This window comes from Argentina silus (genome assembly GCF_951799395.1).
Source record: "Argentina silus genome assembly, chromosome: 3".
NCBI classification, from domain to species: Eukaryota; Metazoa; Chordata; class Actinopteri; order Argentiniformes; family Argentinidae; genus Argentina; species Argentina silus.
Genome location: NC_139657.1, coordinates 14,904,184 through 14,921,341, shown reverse-complemented (window position 1 = coordinate 14,921,341; position 17,158 = coordinate 14,904,184). Strand labels below are relative to the sequence as shown.

At 45.9% G+C, this 17,158-nt stretch overlaps 3 protein-coding genes across 3 annotated transcripts in view; 1 reads left to right on the top strand and 2 right to left on the bottom strand.

Annotated features, from left to right (window-relative positions):
- Positions 1-495: 495 nt before the first annotated feature.
- On the bottom strand, positions 496-9,069 carry iftap (intraflagellar transport associated protein). Its single transcript, XM_083667364.1, has 7 exons — positions 9,005-9,069; positions 6,236-6,417; positions 5,978-6,126; positions 5,132-5,206; positions 4,726-4,792; positions 1,864-2,030; positions 496-1,612 (listed from the first exon to the last, which is right to left on the bottom strand). Exons 2-7 carry the CDS (start codon positions 6,366-6,368, stop codon positions 1,502-1,504), a joined length of 702 nt encoding a protein of 233 aa, XP_083523490.1. The 5' UTR covers positions 6,369-6,417; positions 9,005-9,069; the 3' UTR covers positions 496-1,501.
- A 150-nt stretch (positions 9,070-9,219) lies between these two features.
- Positions 9,220-11,152, top strand: rag2 (recombination activating gene 2). Its single transcript, XM_083666194.1, has one exon. It carries the CDS (start codon positions 9,508-9,510, stop codon positions 11,101-11,103), a length of 1,596 nt encoding a protein of 531 aa, XP_083522320.1. The 5' UTR covers positions 9,220-9,507; the 3' UTR covers positions 11,104-11,152.
- Positions 11,153-13,356: 2,204 nt separating this feature from the next.
- rag1 (recombination activating 1) overlaps positions 13,357-17,158 on the bottom strand; it is a 5,218-nt gene continuing 1,416 nt past the window's right edge. The window contains exons 3-5 of the mRNA XM_083667270.1: positions 15,956-17,088; positions 13,837-15,256; positions 13,357-13,688 (exon numbers count right to left, since the gene is read on the bottom strand). Coding sequence (XP_083523396.1) covers positions 13,361-13,688; positions 13,837-15,256; positions 15,956-17,088 — 2,881 coding nt within the window. The 3' untranslated portion in view covers positions 13,357-13,360. The remainder of the gene's footprint in view (positions 13,689-13,836; positions 15,257-15,955; positions 17,089-17,158) is intronic.

Here is a 17,158-nt window from a genome sequence, read left to right as displayed (position 1 = left end):
TTCTCTGCAGTGCTATCGTCTCCTCTGTTCTCCTTGGCCTCATCACCTGGGGGTTACCGTTGGTGCCCCACTAAAGGTGCACCTGTGAGAGGCTGAGAGGTTGTGGGGGTAGCCCTCTTTATCTCTCTCCCCATCTGTGGCTCCTGGTAGGAGAGCACTAACTGAAGGGCTGTGGTCGTGGCCCCCCATCTCAAACCACAGGCAGCACAACCACCTGGGGAGGGGAGCCTGCTCCATCTGTAGGTCCTCTGGAGCACCAGACCATGTTTACCCATACACACATACATACACACACGCACACGCAAACACACACACGCCATGCCGCGCACATACACAAGCACACACATTTAGTTGGGCTTCATTCAATCAGACAAATCAGGGAAGCGAATGATAATTCAATGACACATTCTCAATCTGCTTTCAAATGTTATTATTTTATTATTGTGAGAAAACACAAAAAATAATACATAAAAACATTACATATGTCATGCGATAGTATATACATTTCAGAGGACTAAGACCAAGGTATAAATGAGGCTGGAAACATATGGTACTGCACAGGCATAGAGTCTGAGTATAAAAAGGAGAGAAAGCACATTGGAGCATGATATATACATTACAGGAAACGCCAGTTTGGCCACCTCAAGCAAATATGTTAAACTGTCGTTCGCTGTTCCGAAGTGTCTACTCTGAAACTTTTAACACACAAGTCTGAAAAGGTCTTGTCCTTTTTGGGCTTGTTCCAACTTTGCCACCCACCAATTAAACTGGAGGTGACAGGAACAGACATTAAATATGCATTGCTTCAGACTGAGTAAGCACATGCGCACACATTGTTCTTAATGCTTTAAAGTAAACCAACAGTTGTGCTGGAAGATGTATTCTGCTTTTCTGCTGTATGAACTCCTACCCCTGTCACACATTCCCTCCCTCTCTCCCTTCCATGTAGTATTCAGACCCCATTCACCCACACACACACACAGCAGGACATGGAAAATAAAAAAAAATAGCTGGCCCCAAGATTGAAATATAAAATCGCTGTTCATGACAGAGAACAAAGAACTACACACAGCAAGGAACAAATTGAAATATCCTCACTTACATTGTGAGACACTTCAAATGTCAAATCACAAAGGAGCCGCGAACACAAAGACATAAGTTAGGGGAAATATTTGGTGTCTCCTTTCAGGTTTCAGGCCTGCTCCAAAAAGACTTCCAGAGCACTTTGTTCCAGTAAAAAAGCACAGTAAGACAGGCTGTAGCAACATGACATTAATTACAGAGCAGGGTGTTTACTCAGTGGGGTACAAGCATTCACACACACACACACACATCCATCCATTATTTGCACACTGTACATAAGTGTTGCTATATGAATCCTGTTGAGCCAAGCCTCGCTAGCAAAGGAGGTTGTTTTCAGGTGCTGTTGGACAGCTGGGTTGTGTGATATTTTATGATCCAGGTCCGTCCCAGTCCTACCAGGACATTGTCCATACAGCCATCAGGGTGGTCCAGCACAGGTCTTTGGTATTGGATGTTTGGAAGACAGCATAACATGGTCGTAGTCAAAGTTTTCATCCAGACTAAAGGGTAATACCTCCTCAATTTCACTCTAGAAAGAAACAATACATGGAGAGAATTATACAGGGCCTGATATCACACATATGAGAAGTACATTAAAAACATTTAAAAAAAGTGAATGAAATGTTCTTGATAGATGCATCTTAGAAGAAAAACAAAGTGCTGGTTGAGGGAATAACAAAATAACACACAAATACTAGATACTCTCCAAAACAACATAAATATTGTTCTAGTCAGACGTTACAGGTTATATAGTAGGTTAGTGGCCATCCTTCTCTTTACATGTTGCTCTGGACTGGCATGTTGTCCCTGTGTCCCCTGTGTCTTGGCTGTGGAGGTCAGCCGCTTCACCCCGGCTGTGGAGGTCAGCTCCAGCTGGGTGAGGTGACAGAAGGAGGGCAGGTAGGCAGGTAGGTCCTCCTCCACCTCCCCAGGTAGGACTCCACCATCTTAGAGGAGGGAAGACACACACAGGACACACACTGAAACCTCATGTGGCTGCTTCGCAAGTTGTGTTCTAGTGTCTCTTCTTTCAATATGATGGGGTAGGCCAAAGAGAGTTTCTGTCATATTGCTTTCACCTACAGACTCATTTATTCAGATAAATGAGGATGGGAAGATAGGAGAGAGGATATGATGATTCAGACACATATTTGTGAGTCTAGGAATAAGCTGACCATATCGTTTTCTTCTAGTATTGCCCTTTTTCAAATGACGGTTGAGTAGTTGATAGTGATTTGGAACAACAGACTCTTTCTCCCATAGAGCAAAGCTGTTGTATTCCTGAGGATTAGAGTAAGTACAACATTACACTGCAAATGATTATCGCAATCCAGGAGTGTGACAATGAAATTACAGAAAATTAGAACTGACTCATTGTTCAATTAAAACCAAGCTCCAGTAGATCTGAGAGGGCTGCTTGTCACTGTAATTGAATTGCATCACTGGGAAATCGTGCATAGAAATTATCATTTTACGACTAATGATTTTACCTCCTCAAATTCACACCTCATGGGACAATACAAGCTGTAACCTTGGTAAGCCTTTGGAGTGTCACTGGCTGCACTTGCTGTGTAAAACACACTTGCAAAGCCCTACAGCATATCTCTGCCTCTCAGCTCCACCTATGACACAACCAAACAGGGCACAGTGAGAGGTAACAGGATTCTGTACTTCTATCAGAATGAAGGGCCTTATGGAATTGTGTCAAAATACCAATATTCTGACTGACAGCATACACAGAATACAGATAGCACAGCATAAGGCAGTAGAACAGATCCACTCCGCTGGGAGAAGGGGCCCAGTCAGACAATAGGTGAGGGGTGATTAGATGGCCAGCATATGAAAGGCATCATAGAGGGCGGCTGACATCTAATCTGTTTTAAAATGCCTTGGCCAGCTGTAATCACCTCTTTGCCACAGAGCTAATGGAATCCACAGGCAGATAACAGAGACAGAGAGAGGGAACTAAACAGCAAGCCCCAAACTATACTCCTAATAACAGGGGCATGACAAAAACATCAGGGCGATCGAGACCCAGGCACAGACTGAAAGGACAGCCCTAGACAACTGTCAAAGAGCATTCATAAAAGGGAATTTAAATCAATTTGAAAAAGGAGAGACCATTAAATATTGACACTCTCCACCTTCTGTCCGCTAACCTCCCCTCCTCCTTGGCTTGGCAGAGACGGAGGCGATGTTGATCTTAATTAAACAGCTAATTACAGTCTCACTGTGAAAGTCATACTCTGGGATGGGAACAGAGGGCGGAGGAGAGGAGCTTGAGAGGAAATCAAAAAAAAGGGAACAAAGACAAAGCACGGGTGGGTGTGGGGACAGTGCACCACCTTTTGCACAAGAGGTCAAAAGCGATACATCAAAATGTGTTACCTGAACAAGTTTAAGGCCCAGTTTGAAATTACGAAAGAGCTCCCAACAGTTATAAAAGCAAGGTTATCACTGGCTTAGACATCACTTGGCTGTACCAACAAACACATAAATGAGGATTTCATGGTATATCTTCAATATACCTACGGTAGTATTATACAGTATGAACTTGTAGAAACTACTAAAACACATAACAATAAAAAAGTAAACCCACCACTGTCTCCCCTGACAGTGAGATTCATACAGATGCCAAATGCTGAGTGGTCATTGATCCTGCGGTAAAGGCAATTACAGCCCACTCAGTGTCAGGGAGACACGCCCGCTCTCCAGAACATTCTCTGTCTGGTTTTACGCTCACCGAAGCACATTCATAATTATACATGCTAATCAAGGTGGGAGTTCACAGTCAGCCGTTTCTGTTAGTCAGCACCTTTGAGTGGCAGTAGGGAGACGACACCCGATGATTTTCACCGTTTGGCACGGAACACCAAGCCCCGCCCCCCCCCCCCCTCAATCATACACACACACAAGTTGGTGAGGTATCTGCTTGGTGCTGTCAGCCAACCATGAGGCTAAGGGTGAGGGCCTTGTTCATTAAAATGTCATGAGATGTCATACATCTCAGCAGTTGTATAGATGTACAGAGCATTGGCCCCAGTTTGCTAAACGAGGACAGGGACTGCATGAAAGTCAGAGGAGAAAGCCATGACCCTTAACACTAATAGCGCAATTTGCATGTATTGAAAATGCGTAATAAATGGCAAGGGAATGGTATGCATAATAACAGAAATAATATGCACATGATATTATCGAAATCCTATTAAATGTAAGGTGAACCCTTAAATGCCTCCCATGGGCTTACTGAGGGACTACTTCATGATGTTGCATTCTTAGTACATGGATTAAGAAATACTTCACTTTCATAGTTTTACAGTATTTGGGGGAAAAATGCAAGAGCTCTGTAATTTACTGTCAAAGAAGTTTCGCTTAATGGAACCATTCTCCGTGAAATAGCATTGTAGTCTCAAAGCCTCATATCAATACTGCACAGCAAAAAGACTAACTTTCTAATTCCACCATAATCAGAAAAGATTAGTATACATTGATGTTAATGATGATCCATGCACACAATTAAACAGTCTTATGTTCAGATAATAAGAATGCCGTTATGCAGAACTAAAGAAACACCTTTCCCAATGCACTGATCTGGATTCTGAGAGTGTTTGAGAGTTCAGTTGAGAGAATAAGTTGCTGTACCTGGACCAGCGGTCACATTGGCCTCCTCCTCCTGGCTGAAGTCCCCAACATCCAGGTAGTTATCCAACTACAGAGAATAATGGAGAGGTGGCCTTCAATCAACATTTCTAAATTTAGAAAACTACAGAACATTTAATATGACAGTTTTGTTGTGCAAACCTAGAGTCTAAGTATATCAGTGGTGCTTTTATAACAAAGCTTGATGAATAGCTTTGACCTTGGGTCTGTGGCAGTATACAAATGTTATGTGTATGTGCCTGACTTTGAGGCTAACATTCAAACATCACACTGCAACATCATAAATGTGAGCATTAGCCAATTAGTTAATTTACTAATTCACTAATGCAATTTGAATATATTGCAAGGATGTGCTTCGGGTCTAAAGCAAGAGAATCATCTACTGTACCTTCAGAGTTCTGCCTGGTGGATGAAAGTCTCCATGGTTGCAGATGCCCACTGTCACACCAGCATCCAGCACCATCTGGAACCACAACAAAGAGAGAGTAAGAAAATGTAATAAGATATTCACTGCAATATACTCATACTGTAGAATAATTATGCTCACTGCACTGTGTGCTCAAGGAGAATAATTTTCATTATGATTTTATTACATTTAGGCACTGTGTAGAATATAATATTCCATCATGATGACCTACTATGACTATTGACTACAGTAGTAACATACAGTAAGTACTAGAGCAATGAGTTTGGACAGTTGAGTACCTTTCAGAGTAGTAGTAGAGAGTAGTTCTCATGCAAAAGGATTGTGCGCTCATTCAACTGCCTTTTAATCTTTGAAGTAATCAAGAGGGGGATTAATTGGAAACCAAATATGGGATCCTATCCGAGACCATCAGTTTCACTGTGCAGTCCACTGATGTATAGTATCGATTACAACAGAGAGCCCCTAATCAGAATCATGGCAAAATCAATAGCTGGCATAGCCTGAGCTCCTAAGCACTGTTCATGCTCCAATGTTCACATCTGAAGTAAACCTTCCTTCTCCCTGAAACAATCCACTCATTTGGTTTAAGAAAATGGAAAAACACTGAAATAAGGGGGAGGGGGGAAATAAACCAAAAGGAGACAGACGGAGAGAGAGAAGGGGAAAAGGGCTGAGACGACTGGGGGGACTGGAGGGGCTAATAAACTATGCCTTCAGTGTGATTGAAGCCTGGAGGAGAGGTTTACTCTTTAAGCCCGCAGTCACTCAAGCCTACAGAACAGAGAGGGAGATCCATGAGTCACTGACCTCTTCCTGATCAGCAGGCAGGACGCAAACACTCAGCTGTCTTTCCGCCTCTGGGTTTCTCCTGTCTCTGCTCTCTACTGATCTCTCCATCTCCCCAAGGAGAAGGTTGGGTCCTGAGGGCACAGTCGTGTGTCCACTTCCAGCACCCCCTGTGAGGAGGGCGAGAGTAGAATGGACAATTGTCTGTGTATCAGCTTTAACACTGTTAGGTGTCAGTTCAACATGCTCCAGTCCCAACCTGTGGCCTGTGTGACTGACCTGGGGTAAGGTGTGTGAAGGAGGCCAGGAACTGGTCATAGGTCTGCTCAGAAGAGCTGCAGAAACTCTCCAGGGCCTCCATCACCATCTGGTCATCAGCCAGGGCACCTGAGCCACTCTTCACCCCTGGCATCCTGCCACACACCTGGCTGGCTAGAGGCTATCACCAGGGCACTGCTCACCTGGGAGGGGGGACAGGACAGTGAAGGAGAGGGAGAGAAATGGGTTGACATGGAAAATGAGGGAGGGCGAGAGAACAATGATGGAGGGTTGGAAAGGAGGAGTAGAGAGGGTTTAGGGAGAGATACAGGGTAAAAGGAAGAGCAGATAGAAAGGGAGGGTGGAACAAAGAAAGGGGAGACATAGAGAGGGTCTGATTTAACTTGAGAGCTGAGCTGCACAGTAGGCCTATTCCAGGTCAGTTGTCACATAACCTTGTTGAGACCAGGCTTTTCATGACATTGTGATTTGGAAGTATGGCTACGCAAGACTATTTGTCACAAGAGTATACGTACAGTAGCCATATGAGACAGAATGAGATAGAATTACCCTGCCGGCACTCTGCTCAATTCCAGTCACTACAGGGGAAGCGATTGCCCTAACATTAAAGAGTGATAAACACTGCAGCAGAGTGATCGTCATAATATCACAACTGTCACTGCGTAATCTGTCAAAACTCTCCTGCAGGGGAAGAATCGTCAGGTAGTGAAACATTATAGGGGACAGAAGCAGGTGCTACGAGAGACTCTAATTACTCTGTTCTATCAATTATACAATACAAATCCCTGCATGGCCCGGGGTCTACGGCGTACTGCTGTGCCTCCCACACAGCAGCACCAACCCAGCTGCAGCAGCTCCATAGCAGGGTAGGCAGTACCTTCAACAGTACATTGTGTTGTTGCCTTAAGGAGCTATTGAACAGGTTAGTTATTTCAGTGCTGAAGTGCATGTTTATTGGATGTAATATTACTCATGAAAAACATTTCCACATTGCCTATTCAGCTGTAAGGGAGTAATGTTTTATTTCCTCCCTGGCATTGGGGTAGATTCTGCTGTTCTACTCCCTCCCCCAGCAACTACCCTCCACTCCCCTCATCCCTCCAGCATCAGCTCGAGACACAGGTGCTCTTCTGTTTGTGTTTTTGAGTTCTAACGTTCTTCCAGGCAATCGTGGTTGCAGCCTTTGTTTTGCACACTCCCTGAGTCTTCTCTCAGCTCCTCCAAAAACACAAAAACATTATGCTAATGAATGGCAGACATCTGCTTCAAGCTGTGTCTGTGTGTGTCTGTATCCTATACAATAGGCTACATAGAATAAGAATGAATTCAAGCTTCAGTAGGGAAATAAAAGTAATGACTTTAAAAAGCTCCACTCCTCTCCTTCCTTCTTCAGCACAGATTAATATGTGAGTCATGCATCAGGTTCAGTGTACTGTGAGAGGACATGAATCACACTTCCACTGACTGCACATGGTACTACACACCACTCAACTCTCTGATGTGAGGGAGAATGCCAAACTGTTCACTGAGGGGATAATGATGACTCTCCAGCTCATGGTTTTGGAGGGCTTACTGACAAAACATGATACAATGAGCCCCATGGGTTTCCCAGCTGCAGTAAGACCTTAATACCCACCTTCATTTAGGTGTGAGACAAAATTGCTAGTTACCTGGCCATCTCTGACTTAACAAAGCCAGCTTTTACATCGTGTCTGTGTGGGGGTGCACAGCTGAGAGCTAACGGGAAGACTGTGATGAAAGGTGTGAGGAGGAGGATGGAGAGGACATGTGCAGTAGAGCTTTAAAATAAGCCTACTCTATTTCCAATAGCTTACACTTACTAAAATTGTTTTCAGGGCTAAAATTGATATTTCCCACTAGGCCTAGGCTATATCCATGGCTCTGAGAGTTTTAATAACCAGTACGCTGGGGGCATAGAGCCTACTGTACGGCAACCAAGATCAGAGAACAATTAGGCCTAGTTCCCAAAAGAGAAGTTAACTTTAATGAAGAGGGGTTTCAACTACACTAGTCATTGTTGAAAAACAAATTGTAGGTCTACACTGTAACAATAAACTAATGTCATCATTGTGCAAGCTCGGTGTTATCACCACCCAAACAAATTGTGCAGTGTGTATATCCAGCAGAACACCTGCCTGTCAGCAGCGGTCACAGACAGTTAACCTCAAGATCTGAAACTCTCATCTGAATCAACGAAGCTTCACAAACTCTGTCACGAACTGCCTGTCTACCCAACTAAAAAGTCACATATCTAATTTCATCCTTTAATAGCAGTATCTAACTATAGCCCTAGTCAATTTTCACAAGAACCACAGGCAAGCAGGTCCTACCTGAGCAGGTAAGTCATGCTGAGATGCTTTCAACGGGGAGGGGGATATACACTGATTAAGTTGACTATTCTAGCTGACATATCAGCTACCTAGCGAACTACTCTCTATGACAGCTTGCCACAGTATTGCGCAGTATATTATGCACGTATACAATATATTTGACATCAAACATGGTTGTGGTGGGTAGCATAAACTAGTTATTTATGTTATTCATCAATTACATCTTTCGGTGATGATGGGAGCAAAGTGATACCCAAGCGACTTAACTAGCTAGCTAGCTAGGTCAGTTCTGGCTGCTGCAATCTATGGGACACTAGCAAGCTATGCTAATGGTGGCAAAGCTGCCTGCTACCGAGTATGGCCACAGAATGCCGTAATGCTATGTTGCTATTAGTTTTAGAATTAATGTAGAAAATACCTGTACAGTGGCACGCGTAAACACGAGTGAAACGCTGGCTAGCCAATGTGGCTCTCTGGTTAGCGTACACTGGGACCCTAGCAACGACGTTGTGCAATGACTGTTGGGAAATGAGGCTATTGGCCATTTCATTACATGAAAGAGGAGCGGTAAACAACTACATTCTGAGATACGTAAAATTGTCTCACAATTTTCTGCTGGCAAGAAACGCTACATGTGGTTAAATAGTTCCTAGTATGGCATTGATGTGGTGTTAGCAATATTGGGGAGATTGTGGTTAAAATGTAATAAAGTAATAAATATAAAAGATTGGACTGACATATTTATTGTAAAATATTTATTGTGCAATTGTGAAAACATTTCAGAATTCCTTTTTGCTTTTGTGAAACACAGCTCATCGATAACCAGGAAAGGAAAAGTACAAACGCCTTCAGATCAAAACAATGAACAGCTGACTAATAGCCGTCTGTTTGTGTTGTTTTCACACAGCCACCTGCAGAAGTATGTCCCTGCAACCGCTGACTGCAGTGAACTGTGCAGGCCTCCTGCAGCCTGGGTGCTCCCTTCTGCAGCTGGATGGAGAGGTTTTCCTGTTTGGACAGAAAGGCTGGCCCAAGCGCTCTTGTCCAACAGGGGTTTTTGGGGTACGCCTGAAGCATGGGGAGCTCAAGTTGCGAGCAATCTCCTTCTCTAATGACTCATGCTACCTTCCACCACTGCGTTGTCCCGCCGTGACCCACCTCGAGCCCCATGATGGACACCCGGAGGGCTACCTCATCCATGGGGGCCGTACCCCAAATAATGAGATCTCAGCCAGCCTCTACCTACTGACCCTGGACAGCCGTGGCTGCAACCGCAAAGTGATCCTGCGCTGCCAGGAGAAAGAGCTGGTGGGAGAGCATCCAGGGCCCCGATACGGCCACACCATCAGCACTGTGCACAGCCTGGGCAAGAGGGCCTGTGTTCTGTTTGGCGGCAGGTCTTACATGCCAGCAGGGGAGCGGACCACGGAGAACTGGAACAGCGTTGTGGACTGCCCCCCTCAGGTCATCCTCATTGACCTGGAGTTCGGCTGCTGCTCTGCCCACACTTTACCTGAGCTCGCCGACGGCCAGTCGTTCCACCTGGCTCTGGCCAGGGAGGACTGTGTCTACTTCCTAGGAGGTCACACCCTGTCCTCAGACTCCCGCCCTGCTCGGCTCTTCCGCCTGCGGGTCGAGCTCCTCCAGGGCAGCCCCCTGCTCTCCTGTGAGACCCTGGACACTGGTGTGTCTATTACCAGTGCTATTGCCACCCGCGTCGGCCCCTCACATGAGTACATTATCCTGGGTGGGTATCTGTCTGAGACCCAGAAGAGGCTGGAGTGCAGCAGTGTGGTCCTGGATGACAGTGGGATCCGCATTGAGCCCAGAGAGCCCCCTCAGTGGACAGGGGACATCAACCACAGCCGCACCTGGTTTGGTGGCAGTCTGGGGGAAGGGAGTGTCCTGATAGGGGTCCCATCTGAGGGAAGACCAGCTCCACCAGAAGCCCATTACTTTTACCAGGTGTGCTTCCAAAGGGAGGGAGAGGTGGAGGACGGGACTCAGGGCTGCAGCCAGGAGTCCACAGACTTTGAGGACTCTGCTCCACTTGAGGACTCGGAGGAGCTATACTTTGGCCGTGAGCCCCATGAGCTGGAGGACAACAGCGATGGAGAGGGGGACACATACAACGAGGAGGATGAGGAGGATGAGACCCAGACTGGTTACTGGGTCAAATGCTGCCTGGGCTGCCAGGTGGACCCCAATACCTGGGAGCCCTACTACTCCACCGAGCTCTGTCGCCCAGCCATGATCTACTGTTCCAGAGGGGAGGAGGGCCACTGGGTCCATGCCCAGTGCATGGAGCTGACCGAGACCCTGCTGGTGAAGCTTTCGCAGGGCAAAAGCAAGTACTTCTGTCTGGACCATGGAGGCCTGCCCCATCAGGAGATGACCCCACCACGTCAGGTGCCACCCCTGAAACGCAGCCCCATGAAGATGCAGCACAGGAAGACCCCCCTCACACTGAAGATGACCCCAGCCAAGAAGAGCTTCTTCAGGAGGCTGTTTGAGTGATACAGTATGTGTGTCCATGCCCAATAATTTGACTCAATAAACCTGCTGAATTCTGTGGATAATGCTGTTAGAACTTTTTTTTAATTTCTTTTAACAATGTTTCAACAATGTATTGTTTCATTATACAGTATCATAGATGTGAACTCATATTTTCAAATAGCTGTTTTGAAATGAAATAAATGGAGAAATTAAAAACTGGATTAAATAAAGATTTAAAGAAATATCTGTTATTCTGTTATGTTCACCCTTATTGATTTGGGATGAATGGGTATAAGAATAAGTCAAACAAATCTGAATGTGTTCATTTGTGTGTGTGTGTGTGTGTGTGTGTGGCGGGGGGGGGGGGTGCTATTAATAAAATACATCATATTAAAACAATTTATTCATTTATGTATTTATTTATTGTGCACATCAGCATACATGTACCGTACATATATCATTCGCATGATCAAAAACAGTCTGCCACACTAAATATAGAAAATGTAAATAGTGTGATAAATTGTCTGCTGTGTCATTTACAGTACAGATGAACAGTGAACCAGTATCATAGAGATGTACAAACAATTCACTCAGTCATTATCAAAAAATGTAACAGATCTAAGGATACAAACATGAGGTGAACAAAAGTGCAAACTGTTTTTACTCAAATCAGGAAGTGATTGAAAAGACTAGTACACTATGGGTTGTATTTCCCTGACTTTTGGTATACTCTTGAAAAAGAACAAAACCCTACTATGTGACACCAGTAGATTGAGTGCAACACTGCTGACATGATTTCACATAGTCCATATCCATTACCTTGTATTTTGCAAATTGCAATTCAAAACTAGAACATAACATAAAATATTAAACACACAAAACTTGATGTTATTGTATGACTGTGACAATTGTCAAATTAAATTACACATATTCTGCACATCGTATTAAAGTCATGACAGTAAAATATAATCAGAACATTTAATGTGTCAAATATCTAAAATTGCCTGTCACAAATAAAAATTGTGACGGCAGAGATGGAAATAAAATCAATCAATCAAACAAATCAGTCAGTTTCCGCCAAGTCTCACTTTCTAACAACATTTTCCTCTGAAAGCAAATGGCTGGGCTGAACACCAGCAACAAAATATAGGGACATAGGAGGATTTCAGTAAAAACAAAGCAAACCTAAATGCTTCTTTAGGCAAGCCCATGGGTGTTAGTAATGGACCATATGTATTTTCATGCGATCAAGGAAAAGATCAGTATATCTTTTATTTTGTGAAAAGAGGTAGAGTAGTATTATTTCTCCTTTACTGTGCAAATGCTAAAACAGATAAGATGGTTTCAAAGTCACCTGGCATCCATTCAGCCCCTCAAGGACCCCACTATAAAGCTCTAAAGCAATCTTTTTTAGAAGGCACTCACGAAACAAAGACAATTTGAGTCTCCATGATTCCATTTTGTTCCAGCCCTAGTGATAAATTAATACAGTGATCATAAATGTGGGGTCTTTTAACACAATTTCCCTGTCATGACTTACAGTGCTTTCATCTGTTTCCATAAATAACCTCTCTGTTTAAATTCATGAATGTGTCATAACCCTGCAATACAATAAACTGTCCCATATTTCACAGGAAGCCAAGGATGAAACACAAAATCGCTCCTGCCAAAATCAGAGGAAAGGAAGTGCTCCATGTTCCAGTACTGTCCGATCCCTGCACTCAAATCATTAACACAAAATGACCACAATTTGAAACATAGATATAAAAAGCAGGAGCTGAGAGGGACATTCTGTTCAACCCCTGATTAGAAATTATGTAAGAAAATGAAATTGGTCATTTGAGGTACAGTACATTAGGAAGCATTATCAAAGCAAATGATGGACCAATGAAAAGGGACAAACATTTGCTTTATCAAAAATGAACTGCACAATATGAACAAATACACTCATAATGTACTGAAACAGACAGTACAGGAAATTATCGTAGTCAGCCATTTTGCTAAGACATATTCCTGCTGTTAAGAAACATAAAATCATTTTATTTTTTATTTTTAAAGCCAGGTTGTGGTGGTGTGCTGTGTGACAGTGATATCACTCCATTGTAACACCACAGTGTCGTGTCATGATTGGTGATGAACTGGCTCAATGTATGGAACCATAATGGCGGAATTGGTGATGAACTGGCTCAATGTATCAAATTCTCTAACTTAGATGCATTTCGATAAACATTGAGGTATTTCAATCTGTTTGGGGGAGTCCATTTTCAATGGTCATTTTTTAAAAGTCTGGTACTTCCAGTGACATGTCTGCATCCTCCTGTGTCTCCACTGGGTCGATGGTGGCCTGTAGGGCTTTGGCTGAGTTCTTGTGAGCCTCCATGAACTTCTGCAGGTACTTGGAGGTGTAGAGCCAGTGGTGTTTCAGTACGTCCTCCAGCTCAAAGGCCTTGGACTGGCGGGCGTTCATCTTACGGAAACGCCTGAACAGCTTGTTCCCGGACTCGTTCCCCTCGCTGGCCCAGGCTCCTATGGACCCATCCCTCTCCACGATCTCAGGCACATGGGCCAGGGTCTTGTGCAGGTAGTTGGTGATCTTGCCATCGTACCTAGAATACAATGGAATAAAATAGATTAGAATTGTATAGTCCAGCCATTGCTGGAAAATTATATTCTGTATCTCAGAATCATAATAAAACACAAGTAAAAAAATACATTAAAACAAAAACAAAAATACAGTATAAAACATTACATTACCTGTACTTAAAGGAGGTGGAGAGGAGCTCTGCGAAGCGCTGGGAGTTGAAGCTGTAGCGACACAGCTGGTCTGGGCACTCCTTGGCTGGGCAGGAGGAGCGCCACACTGGCTTCATCTGGAGGTAGAGCCCTATCAGCTCCCTTAGGACCTCTCGCCTCTCCTCTGATGGCACCAGCTCACACACTACCTCTATTGCCTCCTGGGTCATCAGCCGCCGTGCGTAGTTCCCGTTCATACGCATCACCGGCCTCAACTTCATCTTCTTCCTCAGCTGCTTGTCCAGAGCAGCCCTCCAGCTCCGCCGCTCCTCTCGTCTGGGGTTGGGGTTGCGGTACACCTCCCCGATCTCATCCTGGAAGATCTTGTAAAACTCAGTGGCGTTGCCGATGTCGCAGTGCAGGGCATCCAGTGTGGGCTGGGTCTCCATGAAGGGCTTGGCAGAGACACCTTTGACCCGGTCCCGCAGCTCATCTGCGGACTCGGAGAAGGGGTTGGTCCTCCACAACTCATAGCGCTCCAGGTTCTCGTCATGGCTGCGGGTGATGGAGTGGAGCACCATGTTGTGGGAGGCCTCTGCCCTGGTGGAGTCACACAAGGTGCAAATGTAGGTGGACCCAGAGGCCTCCAGGCCCTCCATCTCACGCACCATCTTCTCATCATAACCCGTTCCTCTGAAGTGGAAGCGGAAGGAGCGAGGGAGCCCACCCAGGGACAGAATGAGCCGGCTGTGCTTCATGGCGTTCCGTTCGGCCACCACAGGGCCTAGGACTGCCGTGAGTGTCTCGTGGTCCGACTCGTCCACAAGCATCAGGCACAGTGGCTTACAGGACAGTTCAGAGTTCGGCTTGGGCTCCCGGAAGATGGTGACCACCTCCTCCTCTCCTTCAGCCTGGACAGAGACAGACATGATGGTAAAGGAGAAGCGCACAGCCTTCTCAGGGATGGGCGGCCCTCCACCTTGCTTCTCACTGATGTCCCCCATGCCATCGCAGGACTCCTTGATCATCACACTGAAGGCAGAGGTGCAGACGCTGTCCTCTAGCCCTTGCTCCCTCAGCCCCTCCATGATGTCCTCCTCCATGTCCTTCAGGGCCGACACCAGGGCCACGTCATAACGGAACCGCCGGGTTATGGTATCCACAGGGGCATCATCCACTGAGGCCGTCCACCCTGAGAGCCCATCAATGATGCCCACCTGGCATGATGTGGCCACATTCTTGAGGGCTGGCTGCCACTCGAAGGGGTGGTAGCCAGGTAGGAGCTCCTTCTCTGCATTGCGCAGGGTGTGTAAGGGCTGGAAGATCTGGCGCCCGCTTGTAGCCTTGACAGTGCGGTACATCTTGTGGTACTGGCTGCAGCTCAGGAAGGTGTTGATCCGTATGGCTAGACAAACAGCAGGATGCAAGCTAAAGCCCCTGCCTAGAGGGAGAGAAAGACAGGGAAAACAAGTAGAAAGAGTTATAATGAAAACAAATAAAAGACAAACAGGCATATCATGAATGGGTACCAAAAGACTGAAAGAGACAACCAAGTCCATCAAAAAATGCTAGTGCTCTGATGATAATTGCAGTATGGAATGTTTCCTAATTGAAGCCCTACATTTACTATAATTATGAATGTTAAAAAAGAGGTGAATCTGTGAAGCTGGCAAAACTGATGTATTGGCTGCAGATGAAAACAGACACCAGCTGGCCTCTATTCCCCAGAGCAGAGGTTGGTGTAATTTGCAGCTACAAGTTCTGCTGATGTTGTTTTGATCCTAACAACTTCTTGACAAGTGTTGTTATTGTGCATTAGGGAGAGAGACAGACAGATAGAGACTGAAAGAGAGAGAGAGAGAGAGAGAGAGAGAGAGAGAGAGAGAGAGAGAGAGAGAGGTGACAAGACTTCTATTTACAGATAGCCCCTGACATTGATAAATTTGGCTTTTAGCATATCTCAGAAGAGTTCCCCACATTTATCCTTTCCAACTTCCAAGGTAGTTGTGTATGAATGTGTGTGATTTCTTATTTCATCATAGCTAAAACCTTTTTTGTGTTGTTGATATTTCTTGTCAAGTGTGAGCATTAAAATTAAACTGTATGATACTGTAATCTCAACAACATTTCACGGCTTTACCTTGCATCATGGCCTCCAGCTCGTCAGCCTGCCGATGCTCGTTCCCAGCCCGTAGAGCCAGAAGGAACAGCGTCAGACACACTGACTTAATGTCACCACCTTCCTCCTTCTCTGCAAAAACTTTCACCTGGGTCTTCAGGTCCCTCAGACGGTGCTTCTGCGCACGCCGTGTCAGTGACAGCAGGTGCTGACGGGGTCTCCCCCCTTTGTTAACAGGCAGGTAGCTGTCTAGGCTTTTCAGGGAAGAGTCTTCCTGGTTTTCCTCCAGATGGTGGCTAAGGCAGTGGGCCCTGAATGAGTCCAGTCTTACCCGCTCCCCACAGCCATCACTGGGACAGAACAGTGGGAGTGACTGCAGGACCCCCAGGAAGGCCTTGGCAGGGGTGGTGAGGTCAGCAGGGGCACAGGGCAAGGTGCAGGCTGGGCAGTGTGGCCCCAGAGCTCGGCTGTATTTAACTATACAGCTGCGACAGAAGAGGTGTTTGCAGGGGGACTGGACAGGGTCGGACAGCAGGTGGTCACATACCTGACAGGTGATGGAGCACAGGAAGTCCACAGGGAGCTCCTCGGAGAGCAGCCTGACACTGAGGTGCTCCTTCTGGCAAAGAGTGATGCTCTTCACCCACTGTACTCTTTGGACACTGGGTCTCACCCAAGATCTGAGGCTGGGACCTTGGTGCTGGTCTTTCCCTGCCCTCAATTGCCTTTTCGTCCCAATGGCAGCATTGTCCTGGTTGTCCCACTTGGTTTTCTTAGCAAGGCGCTGTGCTCCACGGGGGGGTCTCCTCCGCTTCCTCCCTCTCCGCTGGATTGAGGGCTTTTTGGGGAAGCATAGAGGACAGAGGATGGAGTGGGGCCTCCACTCAGAGACTCGGGTTCTGGAGAAGCTGCAGAAGCCCCCTCCTCGCATGGCGGCCATCCAGCAGCGGTGACAAAAAGATGGAGGGTGGACAGTTTCCATGTCCCCTCCCACGTCCACTTTGAAGACCTTGAGGATGACCTCAGGCCAGCTGGTAGCCTTGCAGCCCATTCTACGCAGGGAGCCTCTGCTCGCCTCATCCAGAGACCCCTGAACTTCGTGCTCTGAGCCTTTGGCTTTCCTCAGCGCCACACCACAAAGGCGGCACAGGCACCTGCACACAGACAGGTATGTTAGTATTTATACGCACTTAACATTAAGTCCCTATACAGTACCTGCATAGT